Source organism: Embiotoca jacksoni, unplaced genomic scaffold (genome assembly GCF_022577435.1).
Source record: "Embiotoca jacksoni isolate LCO1_2020_lvr unplaced genomic scaffold, fEmbJac1.0.p SCAF_1, whole genome shotgun sequence".
NCBI lineage: Eukaryota > Metazoa > Chordata > Actinopteri > Embiotocidae > Embiotoca > Embiotoca jacksoni.
In genome coordinates this window covers 14,772,862-14,786,627 of record NW_027185229.1, presented here as the reverse complement: position 1 = coordinate 14,786,627, position 13,766 = coordinate 14,772,862, and the positions used below count along the sequence as shown (strand labels likewise).

The 13,766-nt window shown below is 41.2% G+C and overlaps 1 protein-coding gene across 2 annotated transcripts; it reads left to right on the top strand.

The window, feature by feature from the left end:
* Positions 1–708: 708 nt before the first annotated feature.
* mfsd4aa (major facilitator superfamily domain containing 4Aa) lies at positions 709–12,692 on the top strand. Of its 2 annotated transcripts, XM_069139797.1 has the most exons (10): positions 709–1,062; positions 2,288–2,486; positions 3,599–3,856; positions 4,966–5,095; positions 5,170–5,285; positions 6,795–6,968; positions 9,360–9,507; positions 9,695–9,765; positions 10,888–11,008; positions 11,998–12,692. In XM_069139797.1, the coding sequence occupies exons 1-10, from the start codon at positions 830–832 to the stop codon at positions 12,168–12,170; spliced, it is 1,623 nt and encodes a 540-aa protein (XP_068995898.1). In that variant the 5' UTR covers positions 709–829; the 3' UTR covers positions 12,171–12,692. The 2 variants fall into 2 exon arrangements, with proteins under 2 accessions (XP_068995898.1, XP_068995815.1); XM_069139714.1 differs by lacking the exon at positions 11,998–12,692 and having other exon boundaries at positions 10,888–11,611.
* The last annotated feature ends 1,074 nt before the right edge of the window (positions 12,693–13,766 follow it).

The following is a 13,766-nucleotide window of genomic DNA, read 5'->3' as shown; positions in this document are numbered from 1 at the left end:
ATTCACAGTTCGTAGACAGCACATTTACAGTTTTTAGTACAACATCCAAACTCTATTAACAGCTGCAAGAATTCAAAGGCTTGATAGGAAATTGCCAAAATAAAATACAAAGACAAGCCAGAAAGTGTTGAGAGAGAGAGAGATAAAGGATCCAAACCATGCCAAACTCATCAGCAGAACATTTGGGAGTGCATGTCATGGCCTGGGCATGTGTGGCTGCTTCTGGAACTGGCACACTGTCGTCTACGGTACAGATAATAGCAGCAGCAGGATGAATTCAAAAGTCTGTTTACAGACACGTGTTGTCGGGCTGTTTGCGAAGCAATTCCTCCAATCTCATTGGCAAGACCTGCATTCTGCAAACAGACAACGATTAACCAAAGCTTGACAAAATCAGGAAGGTCTTAGACTGGCCAAGTCATTCACCAGACTGAAACCATATTGCATAGGCTGACGAGCAGACTGAAAGCAGAGAGCCCTCGGGAACAATCATCAAATAAAAGCAGCGGCTTTCAAAGCATTAAAAAAAAAAAAAGCATGAAAAAGCAGATACTGAAGGTCTGTTCTGTCGGTGGGTCGTAGACTTGACATTGTCAACGCATTCAAAGGGCTTTGCGAGCAATCATTAGACCTAATCACGCGCAAGGCTCAACCAGCCAATCAGCGTAACATCCGTCAATAAGATAAGCAGTGAAGTAGAAACGGCCTTGTCCGGGTGCCCCTGGGCTGTGTTTACTTTCTTCGTTTGCAGTGTTTAATTAACGCTGGCAGTTTTCCGTCAGTGGGACTAAGCCGCTGTGAAGAGTTCGGTCTCCTCTGAAGGAGCGACATGAAGCTGCTGGACGGGCGGATCTTGTCGCTGTTTCAGCGCCACTGGCGGCAGACTCTTACCTACTGGAGTGTGTTCTTCAGCTTCGGCCTGTGCATCGCCTTCTTGGGACCCACCATCTTGGACCTGAGGTGTCAGACCCAGTCCACCCTGCAGCAGATCACCTGGGTCTTCTTCTCCCAGCAGTTGTTTTTGCTGGTGGGCAGCTGCGCGGGAGGACTCTTTAAGAAAACGTGAGTCTGGTTACTGAGTGGAAATGCGCCATGTGTTTTAACGTCTCCTTCAAATGTAGACATGCTGTATTCCCGTGGGCTCACTTGTCATCCAGTAATGTTCCTAGATATTATTATGTAATCGAATAATACATGTAAACATTTTTTTTAAAAAGAACAGTTGAATAATATTAGTCTGGTTTGGGGTTCAGGAGAACCTGGACACCTTTTTCATCAGTTTGATCCATCATGACTTTAGCAAATGTTACATATTTACACATCAGCTCTGTTTGGTATCAGACCCCAGCTGTAAACTATAATAGTTCATTGTAATGCATTTTCACCTTCTCTATATCTGTGATGGGTGTTGACAATAGTTATTATGGAGCAACACCCTCTCAATACCTATATAATTAAATGGCCTGCACTTATATAGTGGTTTACAAATAACTTGATCATTTTTGTATTATTATTTTAGTTGCAGCCTTCATCAAGTCCTCCTGCACATAGTCACACTGAGTTTTTTTTTTTTCTCAAACTTAGCTCTTTCCTCCACACACAGGAAGGTTTGCTGCTTGTACTGGGAGCAGTAATTTGCAATAGTTTCTTCTCTTAGATCCTAAAGACTTAATGTTTTCTGCAACAATTTGGCAGCCTTAGAAAGTAGTATACAATTATTTTTTTTTTAAAGCATTATATAAAGGGTAGAATAATTATGACATTATGAGATGGCTATATCATGTAACTTGGCAAGATTACATTCCACGTTGTCATCATCATCAGCTGGCTACTCAACACAGACTTTTGGTGAATGTCGTTTTGACTCACTAAAACTTTACCTGAGTAAAGGTTAGGAGCAGAGTGGAAAGTTGGCAGGAATGAGAGGATACGCAGTGACGATAAGGTGGCGGTGGTGCCGAGGCTGGACGCTGTGATAAACCCTCTAGGTAAATACAAGTCTGGCGCAGTAGACTTTTACTGCAACAATGACGAGCAGGAACTGCCCTGCTTGTTATTCGAGTTGGGTAGAGTCACAGTATTGGTTTTGTTAAGCTTAATCGCAGGTAACTGCAGAATAACTTCTATTAGTATAGGGCAAGTAAAGGCTACAAGGATTGTTCAAACGGAAAATCCACCATGTTACTTAAACATACATAAAGTCCTCATAAAGCAGGAGTATGTTTGAATATGAATTTATTAACAGTCTGATTACACTGCAAGGGTGGTTTTGCTGTATCTTCCCCAGCCTCTTGTCCTCCCTGTCAGCCCTCTTCTCCTGCTCTCTCATCATCTCACTCGTGTTTGCCGTCATACCGCTATGTCACCACGTAGTACTGCTGTACGTCGCCATGGCGCTGGCTGGCAATGCCATGGGGGTGATCGACACCATTGCCAACCTGCAGCTGGTGAAGCTGTACCAGAAGGACTCAGCCGTCTTCCTGCAGGTTAGAAAAACATAAATTGTGTGTTGTTGTTTTTTTTTTTTAATGTTTGTTCTGTATGTCAAAGCAGCTAAACATGTCAATGTGAAGGTAGACCAATAACATATTACATTGCAACAACATATCATAGTTTATTGACTGTAAATAAAGAAGTCAGAAAAATTTAAGCTGCACTAATGTTTTTATTTAAACAATGGGTCACACGATTATGTGTATTGATCCTTTTACCCTCTTTCAGCTTGTCATTTTGGTTTACAGTAACGTCTGGTTTAGTCTCGGGGCCTTCATTAAGAGAACATACAGTTCCACAAGGAGAGTGAATATTTGAATCCAACTTCATAAAATTCCCAAATACATGACTCCAGGTCGGGCTAATAGTGCTTTGCCTCTGGCCTGTGTCGAAACAGGTCATTATTTGCTAACATTATAGCAAGATAAACTTTAGAGGGCCATAATTTGTCAAACGCGTGTGGTTGTGTTGTGTGGTACAGCGCCATAACCAGCCAAACAACAAACAAAGAAACTTTAAGAAATTACATACAAATTGAAAGTGACTTAAAGCTGTTTTTGCTACAGAAACACACAAGTTGTTCAGGTTAGGTTAGGTATTTACTTTATTAATCCCCGAGGGGAAATTGTTTTGCTACAGCAGCATACAGGAAGCAATAAGATAATAATAGAATAATAAAAAGCAATAAAATAGCAGTAAAAAATATTAAATATAAAATGCACAGTATATACAGTACAGTATATATCTGTATATATTATATACAAACAACCAAGAAACACAGACAACAGTGTTATTGTTGTGTGATGGATTTTGCCAGAGGTGAGTTATTGTACAGTCTTATTGCGGTCGGCAGGAATGATCTCCTGTATCTGTTCTTGTGACAGCGGAGCTGGAGGAGTCTTTTGGAGAAAGTGCTCCGCTGTCCCTGCAGCATTTGGTGTATAACGGTTTAAAATGTTATCTCATGAATAAAAAGATCAAACTGACACAATTACGTTACAAGTGGACGTTATATCTCAAATTTCCCAGTGATCTTAAAGAATTGCAAGCCTCTCGGCCATCATGCGCTCCTGATGTGAGGATCCCTATTCATGTCTCTCCCTAGGCCTTGCATTTCTTCATTGGCCTGGGAGCACTGGTCAGTCCGCTGGTGGCTGATCCATTCCTGGCAGAGGACAGCTGTGTCCTGGGAGCCAACTGGACCGCCAACTCCTCCTCCCCCCCCTCGGACCTACAGCACCTCCGCAGCACCCTGGCCGGGCACGGATCAGCTCTGCACAACATCTCCCAGTATCCTCTGCACACCGAGGGTGTCGTCGTCACCAGAGTGTCGTATGCTTTCTGGATCATGGCTCTTATTAATGTGAGTTGCCGTCAATTCCACATGTCATTTGTATTATACTGACACGTAAATATACAGGCTACATGTTGCCAAATGTACTGTCTCAAAGGTATATTTCTTGTAGAAAAGACAGTGACAGCAATTCTTGTAGCAGGTCAGATCTAAAGGCAAGTGTGGCTGTGTGATTTGACTGTAATTAATGATACCTCATCGCGTATTCGGTGATAAAGCTTCTTCTGCTGAGCAGTACTAATGTCTCCTCTGGCCCGTTGGCATGTTTGTGTTAATCTACTGTGTGCATGGATTATAACGGATGGTGAGAGTTTGGTATGTACAGTTTGGTATACACCCGTAACATTATGTCAGAGACGATAGAGACCATCTGTCAAATGTGACCAATTAGAGGAAACGATACCAATGCAGCTCTTTATTCCTGTCCAAGGCCTCCACTGTATTCCAAGCATCAAGCCAATAGGCCTCCCTGTGGACCAGTGAGTTGATGATGTCTCCTGTAGAGTATTGCCTGGTTAAATCAGTACATTTTGGAAATGGTACATTGGAATTTAGGGTTTGGTACATAGTAGCATATCTTCCGAAAAGTTTGAGACTCTGCTTTTGATGTCAATATCTAGAGTGCAGTATGTGTTTTTTTTTTTTTTTTTTCAACTTTATTTAAAGCCTGTGACAAATATTTACAATTAGCACACAAAAAAATACATCAAAGTAAATTTTTACAGCGTATATACACCTTTGGCTCAGAGCCTTCAAACTGCAACTTCACCACATCACCGTTTCTGTCACTGTTACTGCTCTGTGGCTTTGTAAGGCAGTATAATACTATTTCATATAGTAATTACTACGCAGGATTGCCTCCTGGTTCTCTGTGTTCTTCTCAGAATTATTTGCATTTCTTCAGATGGCTATGATCTGCGATATAACCCCTCACATAATGCAATATGTTTCCACCCGTGCAGAATATTATTGACATTATTTTCAGTTTGAGCCGGATCTGTCTCGAGCATGGGACAAGATAAGAAGGTTTTACAAATTGACTCAGCTGACAGGAAGTGTTGTCGGTTCACTTGGTGAATAGTCTCTTTGTGTGTCTGCTTGTGTGCGTGTTCTGGCAGTTCCCTGTGCCGGCAGCAGTGCTCGCATTGATGTACCATGAGCGATTGCTGCCTTGTTCTAGCAACAGTCCACGTCTCCTGGACAGACAACCTCTGTCCAACTCTAGCCATGCTGGGGACAGCGGCCGAGGTAATGCACACGTGCGACTTTGAGCTCGTTGTTCAATCGAAATTACAGACCTCCGTGTGTCCGTCTCTCCCCAGGACACGAGGATGTGTTCGGTTGCTGTTACCCAGCCAAGCTCCGGGGCCACCCTGCTACTTTCTTCATCATCCATGCATTAGGTGGAGCTATCCTCTTCATCACTGATGGGATTATAGTGAGCATTACTGCTAACGCTACACGCATATCAACATATCAAACTCCACTCTATGTTGGCGGTTTCTCATGGGAGCACAGTCGTAGCTCAAATTTTACACACGGACACGATGCACCTATTTTATGATTCACTTAGAGTTATGCTTTCGGAGGTTTTTACTTGTGTGGCGTCGTAAATAAACATCCATACATCTCCTTAGAAATAGAAAAATGATATTTCTTAAACTCTTTCCCTTGAGAATGTTCACCGCTCCCCTCTACTGCACACGTGTTGATGGCACATGATAAAAAAAAATATTCTACTTCATTTATTGGTTCATTTTGGGGCATTTTATCAATACAAATATTTTATACATTTTTGGGAGCCCCCCCAGTCAAAAATATGATATCGTCGCCTGAGGGCAACGCTATGTGACAATGCTACCAAATCACAGAGAAGTGTATTAATTTATAGATCATAAAATAATGCTCAGAGGGCAAAACAAAATCACAAAATCTTTACAAACTGTAACATATCATAAAACAAAAGTAAAAATACATAAAATATATTCACATACTGGATTTCATACAGACGTGTGTTTGTATCACAGAGCGGGTCATGTCATATAATGTACTTCATTGAAATGAGATTTCCCGCCATGTGAAACTTTTGCTGTGAAACAAGAGATGGACGTTCCACTCTTTCGCACGTCACTCATGGTGTTCCTGTGCACCAAGGAACTGTCTATAAAAACATGTAAAAAGTAAGTTTCCAATGCTGATTAAAACGCAACAAGAATAACGACAGTTCAATAAAGGAGAGATCATTAGGTGTGAATAGGAATGTATTTAAGTCGTGATAGTTTCACTTATAAATTTTGCCGGTTAAACTCCAACAGCGATAGGCCACTGCCCACAGCGATGTCCCACGTTGACGTAGGATTCGGGACAGGACCCCGAATGCCCGTGCGCTGGAAGGGTGTAAGGTGGAGCAGACTAAATATTTTTAAATGAAGCATGATAGTGACTCCTAAACCTTATTTGAACATTGTTTAATACTTTTTGGACCATTCTCAGTGGTTGTATTCATTTAAAGAAACATATAGGGCACATGGGGCTTCAGACAACTTCCGGTTGCCTGAGGTGCAGTAGAGGGTTAAGTTTTCTTCACAACCAAAGCAATCCAGTGATAGTTGACTGTACATGCATGGTTGCATTGCAAACAAGAACTGCTAAATACTATTTCGGCATGTTTATTAGTGTCAATTTGCCAAAAAAAAAAAAAAAAAAAAAAAGTAGAAGAGTATATGTTAAAAATGGGGCTCAAATTTTTTGCCTGCAGCATATCTGCTCAATCCATGGCAACATTACTGTGTGCTTCTTTTTTGGATTGAGCAAAGCATTGTGGAGACTGTTTATCGATTATCTACTAAACAAAAGTGAGACTACATATAGAAATGACAAAGTGACGTAGTTGTCAGTGTGTGACCCCTGCTTTACCTAACCTCCTACTCGGTTTCTTGTCCTGTAGGGCTCCTATGCAGGATTCGTCTACACCTACGCTGTATCTCCTCCCCTGCTAATGGGCCATAAAATGGCCGGCTGTCTGGACAGCCTATTCTGGGCCTCGATCACAGCAGGAAGACTGGCTTTCATCTACTTCTCCTACAGATACACACCTCCTTGGCTGCTTACCTTCAGTCTGGTATGAACACGCATTTAAAGGACAAATCCTCCATGAAATAAATACAGAAGTTGACATTGCAGTGCTGAAGAATAGAGCTTAACAGGTGAAGTAGGGGTCAGGCTTTGTGTGACTTTAGCTTTGTTCACAACATCACAAGTGGTGACCTCTAAGTATGTTGCTTCACACCAGGCATAAAAAAATGCATATCCACATACAACTTGCGTGATCACTTGTGATCATACCTCACGACGCCACTCTACATGCAAATATACACGTACATCACATAAATAAACAAGTAAACACAAAGAAACGCAAGGATTCGAGACAGCATTGAACAAAATAAGATATCTTACTCTCTTGGGCCTCATTTTAATTAGCCAATAATAAGCCTACTTACAGTATGTCATGTTTCACATTGGTTAGGTGTTATTGTAATTTATTCTGCCAAATAATTTGGTTCTTCAATATTTGAAGGGCTCTTGAAGAAATACAAGAACTCGTACTATACCCCAAAATTCACTTCTTTCAGATAGATAAACTGTCGACAAATAAACTTAAACCTGAATTTGAATTTGAATGTGCGAGTGGGTGGAGGCTTTTCAACAGTTATGCATCTGATGTGTGTATGAAATAATAGAGGTAGCCTGAAAAGAATAAAATAAAATAAAATAAAATAAAATAAAATAAAATAAAATAAAATAAAATAAAATAAAATAAAATAAAATAAAATAAAATAAAATAAAATAAAATAAAATAAAATAAAAACAGAGGAGGCTTTGGTTAAACAAGCATCAGGTAGACATTCTACATTTGTATTAACTAAACAGCTTGCGTTATAGACACGTTCTGGATTTCTCCTACTGTCTGAACAATTCAGCTAAGCTCAGCAGAATTACACAGAATACTCTTTCTATTGGTCATTATTTCTGTTGCTTATTGACAGGTGGTCAGTTGAGTATGTGGCCTTCAAAGATCCCCCCCCTGCGTTCTCAAATGTGGCCTGAGCAGATTGGATCTCAGTGTGTCCTCGATGCATCTTGGGATGCATTCCTACTAGTACTTGGAGCCTGTCGACTTGTGATTGAATAACCCAGGATGCATGTTAATGCAGGTGTGACCAGGGCCTTTGTGTGTCACACTGCGTATCAATTTCTACTAAAAGCAATGAGCTTCTGCACGGCTGTTGTATGCTACTTTAAAAACAAATATTTGACCTGGGTGGGAATGCAAATGACAAGATAAGTTGGTACCATTAGGAGGAAGTTCATTATCCGAGTGGACAGACTTCAGATTGTTGAGCTTAACTGCTTTGTTACACTTGATTAAGGCACTTAAAGAACTCAGAATACTTACTTGACCATATAAAGCCACCTTAATAAAGCTGTACTAAGATATTTTTTTATAGTCACTGTTTAGCTCATTTACAGTGAGTTGACTTCACACCCGTGTTGGTCAGCTGCAAGCATCTGTATTTTATCTATTTTCTATATATTTTAGATTCTTCGTAGTCCCTTGTATCTAATCTTTCTTGAAGTTACAATATCGTTGTCTTTGGTGCATCTATGGCTATAAGCTATAATTGTAGCTGCCTTTTTGGACCACATTTCCCAGAGATCCAAAGAGTGTTGCCAGTTGGATGTCTGTCAATGGCACGTCATCCTTTCAAATAGCATCACATTATCTCCCCCTGCACCTTTTGAGAACCAAAGATAAAGATTCAAACTCATTGATCTAACAGCCCCTAAAGGGAACCAGAAGCAGGCTAAGTGTTATTACACTGTAAAAAAAAAATAAAAAAACCGTCTACTTAAAAAATGTTATTCTAACAATAGTTTTTAAGTTTAATGAGCAAATATTTTATTAAAAAAAAAAAAAAAAAAAGCTGAGCTAAGCCAAAATGTCGTTTTCAGTGTAGTTAACTAAAAATCTTAAGTTAAGAAAACTTTAGTGCTTTATGAGTTTGTTGAGTTAAAAGTCCATATAATTTACCCGTGTGTGTATGTATATATAAATATATATATAATATAGTTTGGAGTAAATGAAAGATCGTAATGTTGTCATATGTAGGTCTGTATCTAAACCTAAATAATAACATGAATAAAAGTCAATCAATAATTGGTAGTGTATGCCACATACCAACAGGCTGGCCATGATGTCACTACTCTGCTATCACTGTGCATGTGCCTATTCCACGCAAGTCCATGCAACAAGAAACGTATTACCTGTAGCAGTGTAGCAGCATCACTGCCTCAAGTGGCAACCAGCAGTGACGTTATCCATTACCACCTTCTGTTGATTCCATCAAATTGACACACTGAGCAAGAAAACATTCCGGCTACAGACTAGATAGCACATGTTTGAACATTTTGATTAAACGTAAATAACTGATCATTTGTGTGTTTCTCTCAGGTGGGGGTCATACTGGTTCAGTGCTTGTTGTTGATCTTCTACACCAGCTCCGTGTTTCTGTTCATCGGTACCTGTGCGTTGGGACTGTGCATCAGCAGCATCTTCCCCTCCACGCTGGCCTTCACGGAGGACGTATTACACTACGAAGGTAAAGTAAAACAACATTCTGACGCACACACTGCCAGTACCAACACATTTTGGAAGGCGCGTACTACATATGGAGCTCTACCAAAAAAAAAAAGGAGTTAATCATCAAAACTTAAATCTCCCAAAAAAATCTGAAACAAATCTACAGTTGTGAAAGACTCTTTCCGTCTGTGTGTTCTGTGTTAAAGGTTGTGCCACAACAGTTCTCGTGACCAGTGCCAGCACTGGAGAGATGATGCTGCAGCTGCTTGTTGGATCAGTAAGAAACCTATCGTGAATGTCTTGTCTTCCTGAATATCATTTTGAGCACAATGGGGATTTGGTTTAACACAATGCGTCCACATTCAGTTCTGTGTTTCCCTTTCATGCATTTAGCCGCGGCGCACCGTCGTTGTTGAAACAGGACCACAGCTGTCGCAGTTATTTTTTTCTTCTTTTCAGAGTAGAGGAGACGATTTCGTCTCATCTCTTTAAAAAGTAACATTATATTACTTTTGCTGTATGCATGAGTTATCTCCAGGTCGACTTAGACACACGTGAAGCGCATAAACTTTGCATTGAGCTGATAATGTGAGCAGAACGAGTGCAACAACGAGCAGCGGGTAAGTGTCCGCAATGAAGCGGTGGAGGTGATCACATTATCGGGATTATTATTCACCGGACGGAAAACTGCCCCGCAGCTTCACACGAGTGTCGCGCAGTCGCGTTACAGCAAATGCACTCATCTGACGACGGAAAATATATCGGCGGCGTCAAACTTCCTGACTCGTAAATTGAACGCCGTCAAAACACAAACGACGTCTCGTCTTCTCGTGGGAGGGAAGACATCGAGCTAAAATGAGAGACTACAACCTAATTTTAATCAAAACGAGCCGTCCTCAGAGCTGAACAGCAAACAGCGGCCTGTGCAATGGGCTGAGAGACAAGTGCGACGAGCCGGGGAGTGACACAGAAAGTGTTGACGCTCAAATCACTTAAAATATCAATCATCTCCTTTTTCTTTTTTTTTTACAATTGAAAATTCCAAAAGATTTTGAGTGCACAAAATCTTGTTGTTTTTTTTTCACATGCATGCACGGGCATATTTTTGTTTTCATTTGCACGTGTGCTTCGCCTCTGCTGAAACACCTCCATCCTAAACACTGCAGTCTTTTTCCATTTTTTTTTTGTGAGTCCTTTTTATGAGTCGTGTCTCGTGAAAATTGTGTTTGCTTCACAGTAATAAATAACACTTAAGAGATTTTTGTCATGAATTAGAATTTGACCTGCTGCATTTATAGCGCTTCTGAGGCTACATCGCTTTCCAGGAATGATTGCAGAGGTGCTTGAGATAAACAAACAAACAAAAAAAAACATACTATGTGTCTGTCGCTCCCTGCAGGTGATCCAGAGTGCGGGCAGTTACTCCTTCCTGTTGTGTTGTACAGTAGTATCCTTCATTGGCTTCTGTCTGTTCCTGCTGCTCCTCTATATCCAGCATATCCACAGACAGAACCAAACAGGTAATCACACACCAGGTAGACACGTGTACAGAGAGGAAATGATATTTGCACAAAGCTTTGGACTTTATCAGGCAATTGAAAAAGTAAATGGTTGTGGAAGTGTTTCTCGTAAGGAACAGCGACGTCACAAAGCTCGTGACTTGATTTCAGAAAGACTGGAAACCGAGACTGCAGTGGAGGGGGCACTGACAGTTAGCACAAAAACCTGTTTGTGGACACAGAGCGCAGCCTGTGGTTCCCCCCCTGCCATGTTTGGGCCAGATTCATGTGCAATGCTCCAGTTAGATCAGGAGGTGAAAACCCACCAGCTGGCTGGGTTCTTTGGGTGTTACCTCCTCAATCCCAGGACAAATGAGAAACTTTGACTGCATTTAGATTTGAGTGGAACCGGATGATATTCTGCCATTTTTTTTTTTTTTTTTTTAAATGTCTCTGTCGTCTTGCTTTTTTCTCTATTTCGTGCGTCATAGCCACGATTGTCTGAGTTTTCTCTGCTGAAATAGCTCAGTTGGGAGAGCGTTAGCCTGGAGATCTGAAGGTCCTTGGTTCAATGCTGGGTTTCGGCAACAGCTGCTCAAGTTCCTACAAGCTAAATTAGCTCAATTAAGTCAGCTTTAGAGCAAAGATCTAAATTATGGTGTGGAAATCCTTGATTACAGTAGCAGCTGTCCAGCTTTTGACTGCACCTCAAGTTTTGCTGCCTTTGTGTCATGGAGGTTGTTGTCATGAGGGACAATCATACAGAGCTGTATGTCCTTATTGCGTCGCCTTGACACGGCTCGCTCGAGGGTTTATGTCAAACTACCTCAAATGTGTAAATGGTAAATTTTGACACTGGGAATGTGTCCTAATTTTCTGAGGCATTTCAAGGGCCCTTTTAAGGTAGTAGAGAGGGTCACAGAAGTGTTGTACCGAGTGGCACCAGTAGGGGGAGGGTCAGAGACTGGTACATTTCAATCACCTTAAGACTTATTTGTCCCCCTGTCCAGAGCAATCACCTAACCAGGACACCTGTTTGGCGAACCTACCAAAGCAGTTGGAGGGTTCCCCAGGCCATACCAGAATCAATGAGAGGTTTGCTGGGGACCACTTGCAGCAGCGGACGCAGTCATCTGATTATGGTACACCTACTATCCAACCTACAGTGAATCGGGGCGAGTAAGGAGCAGTGGGACCACAGCAAGGCCAAATTCTGGTAGAGCCTCTGGTAGGATGCGCCTCACATCACGTCGCACCACAAGCCTTGCTTGTACCCACCAGGAGAGAACTGTCAAAGAGACCTGGCATGAGGAGGACGCACTGTGCGTGAGAAGAGGGCCCCTGTGTGGTCAAGAGACTATTATGAAGTATGATTTTAAAAAATACATTTTAAATATGGAGCCACGTGCACAATATGAATGAATACTATGTACAAAATTGAAGTAGGAAGCAGGCAGTCCTCTGGTGGTTTTGCTCTTTCTGCTGGCTTCTCTTGGAACACACTGTATCCTTTGACGGGTTCATATGGGAGCTGATCTTCCCAAAAAGAACGAGATGTTTTTCATCTACAAAATGGCATAGCATTAAATTCAAATTCAGGTAATTACAAAGATTTTAGTTTCGCAAATCATGTTGAATCATTGTTAAATGAGGCCTGATCATTTGTACATCAATACAATCCCTATTAAAAATTAAACAAACTATATTTACTGTGTGATATCAATATTTTACAGCCTATACTTTTACTGCATGTTAGACAATCATTTTGTTTTTGCTATATTTAAAATGATGTCACCTTTTGTGTCTATCACAGTCACCCTTTTCCTAGAAATTACACGTATAGGATATTTGAAAACTATGTTCAAAATCACACTGTGGTGAAAAAGTAATCACTGGCTAGATTATGTTCAGTAAGATTCTTTTAGTGAATGAACCGACACAAACATTCCTTATTATCTTATGAAGCATCACACACACCTGACTAACACACGTCACAACTAAGACACGGGCACACTTGTGTGAAAAACAACTCAGTTGCTGGCCTACACCAAGACTCCAGTTATATGTACACAATATATTAGCCTCTTAACCTGCTCTAGCGATTGTTGAGAGCGTTTAGAAAGAGAAAAAAAAAAAGATCTTGTGGCTAACACTTCCCATTCGCGATTTCTTTCAATTGATCCCGTCTTTTCCCTTCTCCTCCGGCTTGTAACGAGCGTGTTGTGGAGTTTACAGCTACACCTGTACTCCCGGGCTGCCTCTTTGACAGTCAGATGCAGCGCATCTGTCGGGAATTGAATTTAAAGCTGTACGATTTCTTCCTCACGGGAACTCATTGATCCAAGGTAGCGATCCATCTCTGACAACCACAGGTGTCAAACGCTGCTCTCATTTAGCCGTGTCGATGAACAGGTGCTTGGGGAAAACTTCCGGTCCTCGCGTAATTTTTAAGAGCTTGGAAACTGTACTTATCGTTTGAATTTTGAATGAATGATGACAATCATACAGATCTGTATCTACTTTTTGCGCCTCGTGGACACGGCTCACTCGAGGGTTTATGTCAAACGACCTCACTGGGAAATATTTCGACTGTACACCCAAGCATCGCTGACGTGACGGGGAGTGTTTGTTACGCAGAACCATCTCAAGTTGCGCTTTGCACGTGTTTGCAAAATGGCAGGAGCTTTCAAGAAAATCCTAAGCAGGTGATTGGGTGAACCATATTTTCATCAACGCTATCAAATCTGGCTCAAAGGACAAGCTTTTAAAGATACTTCGA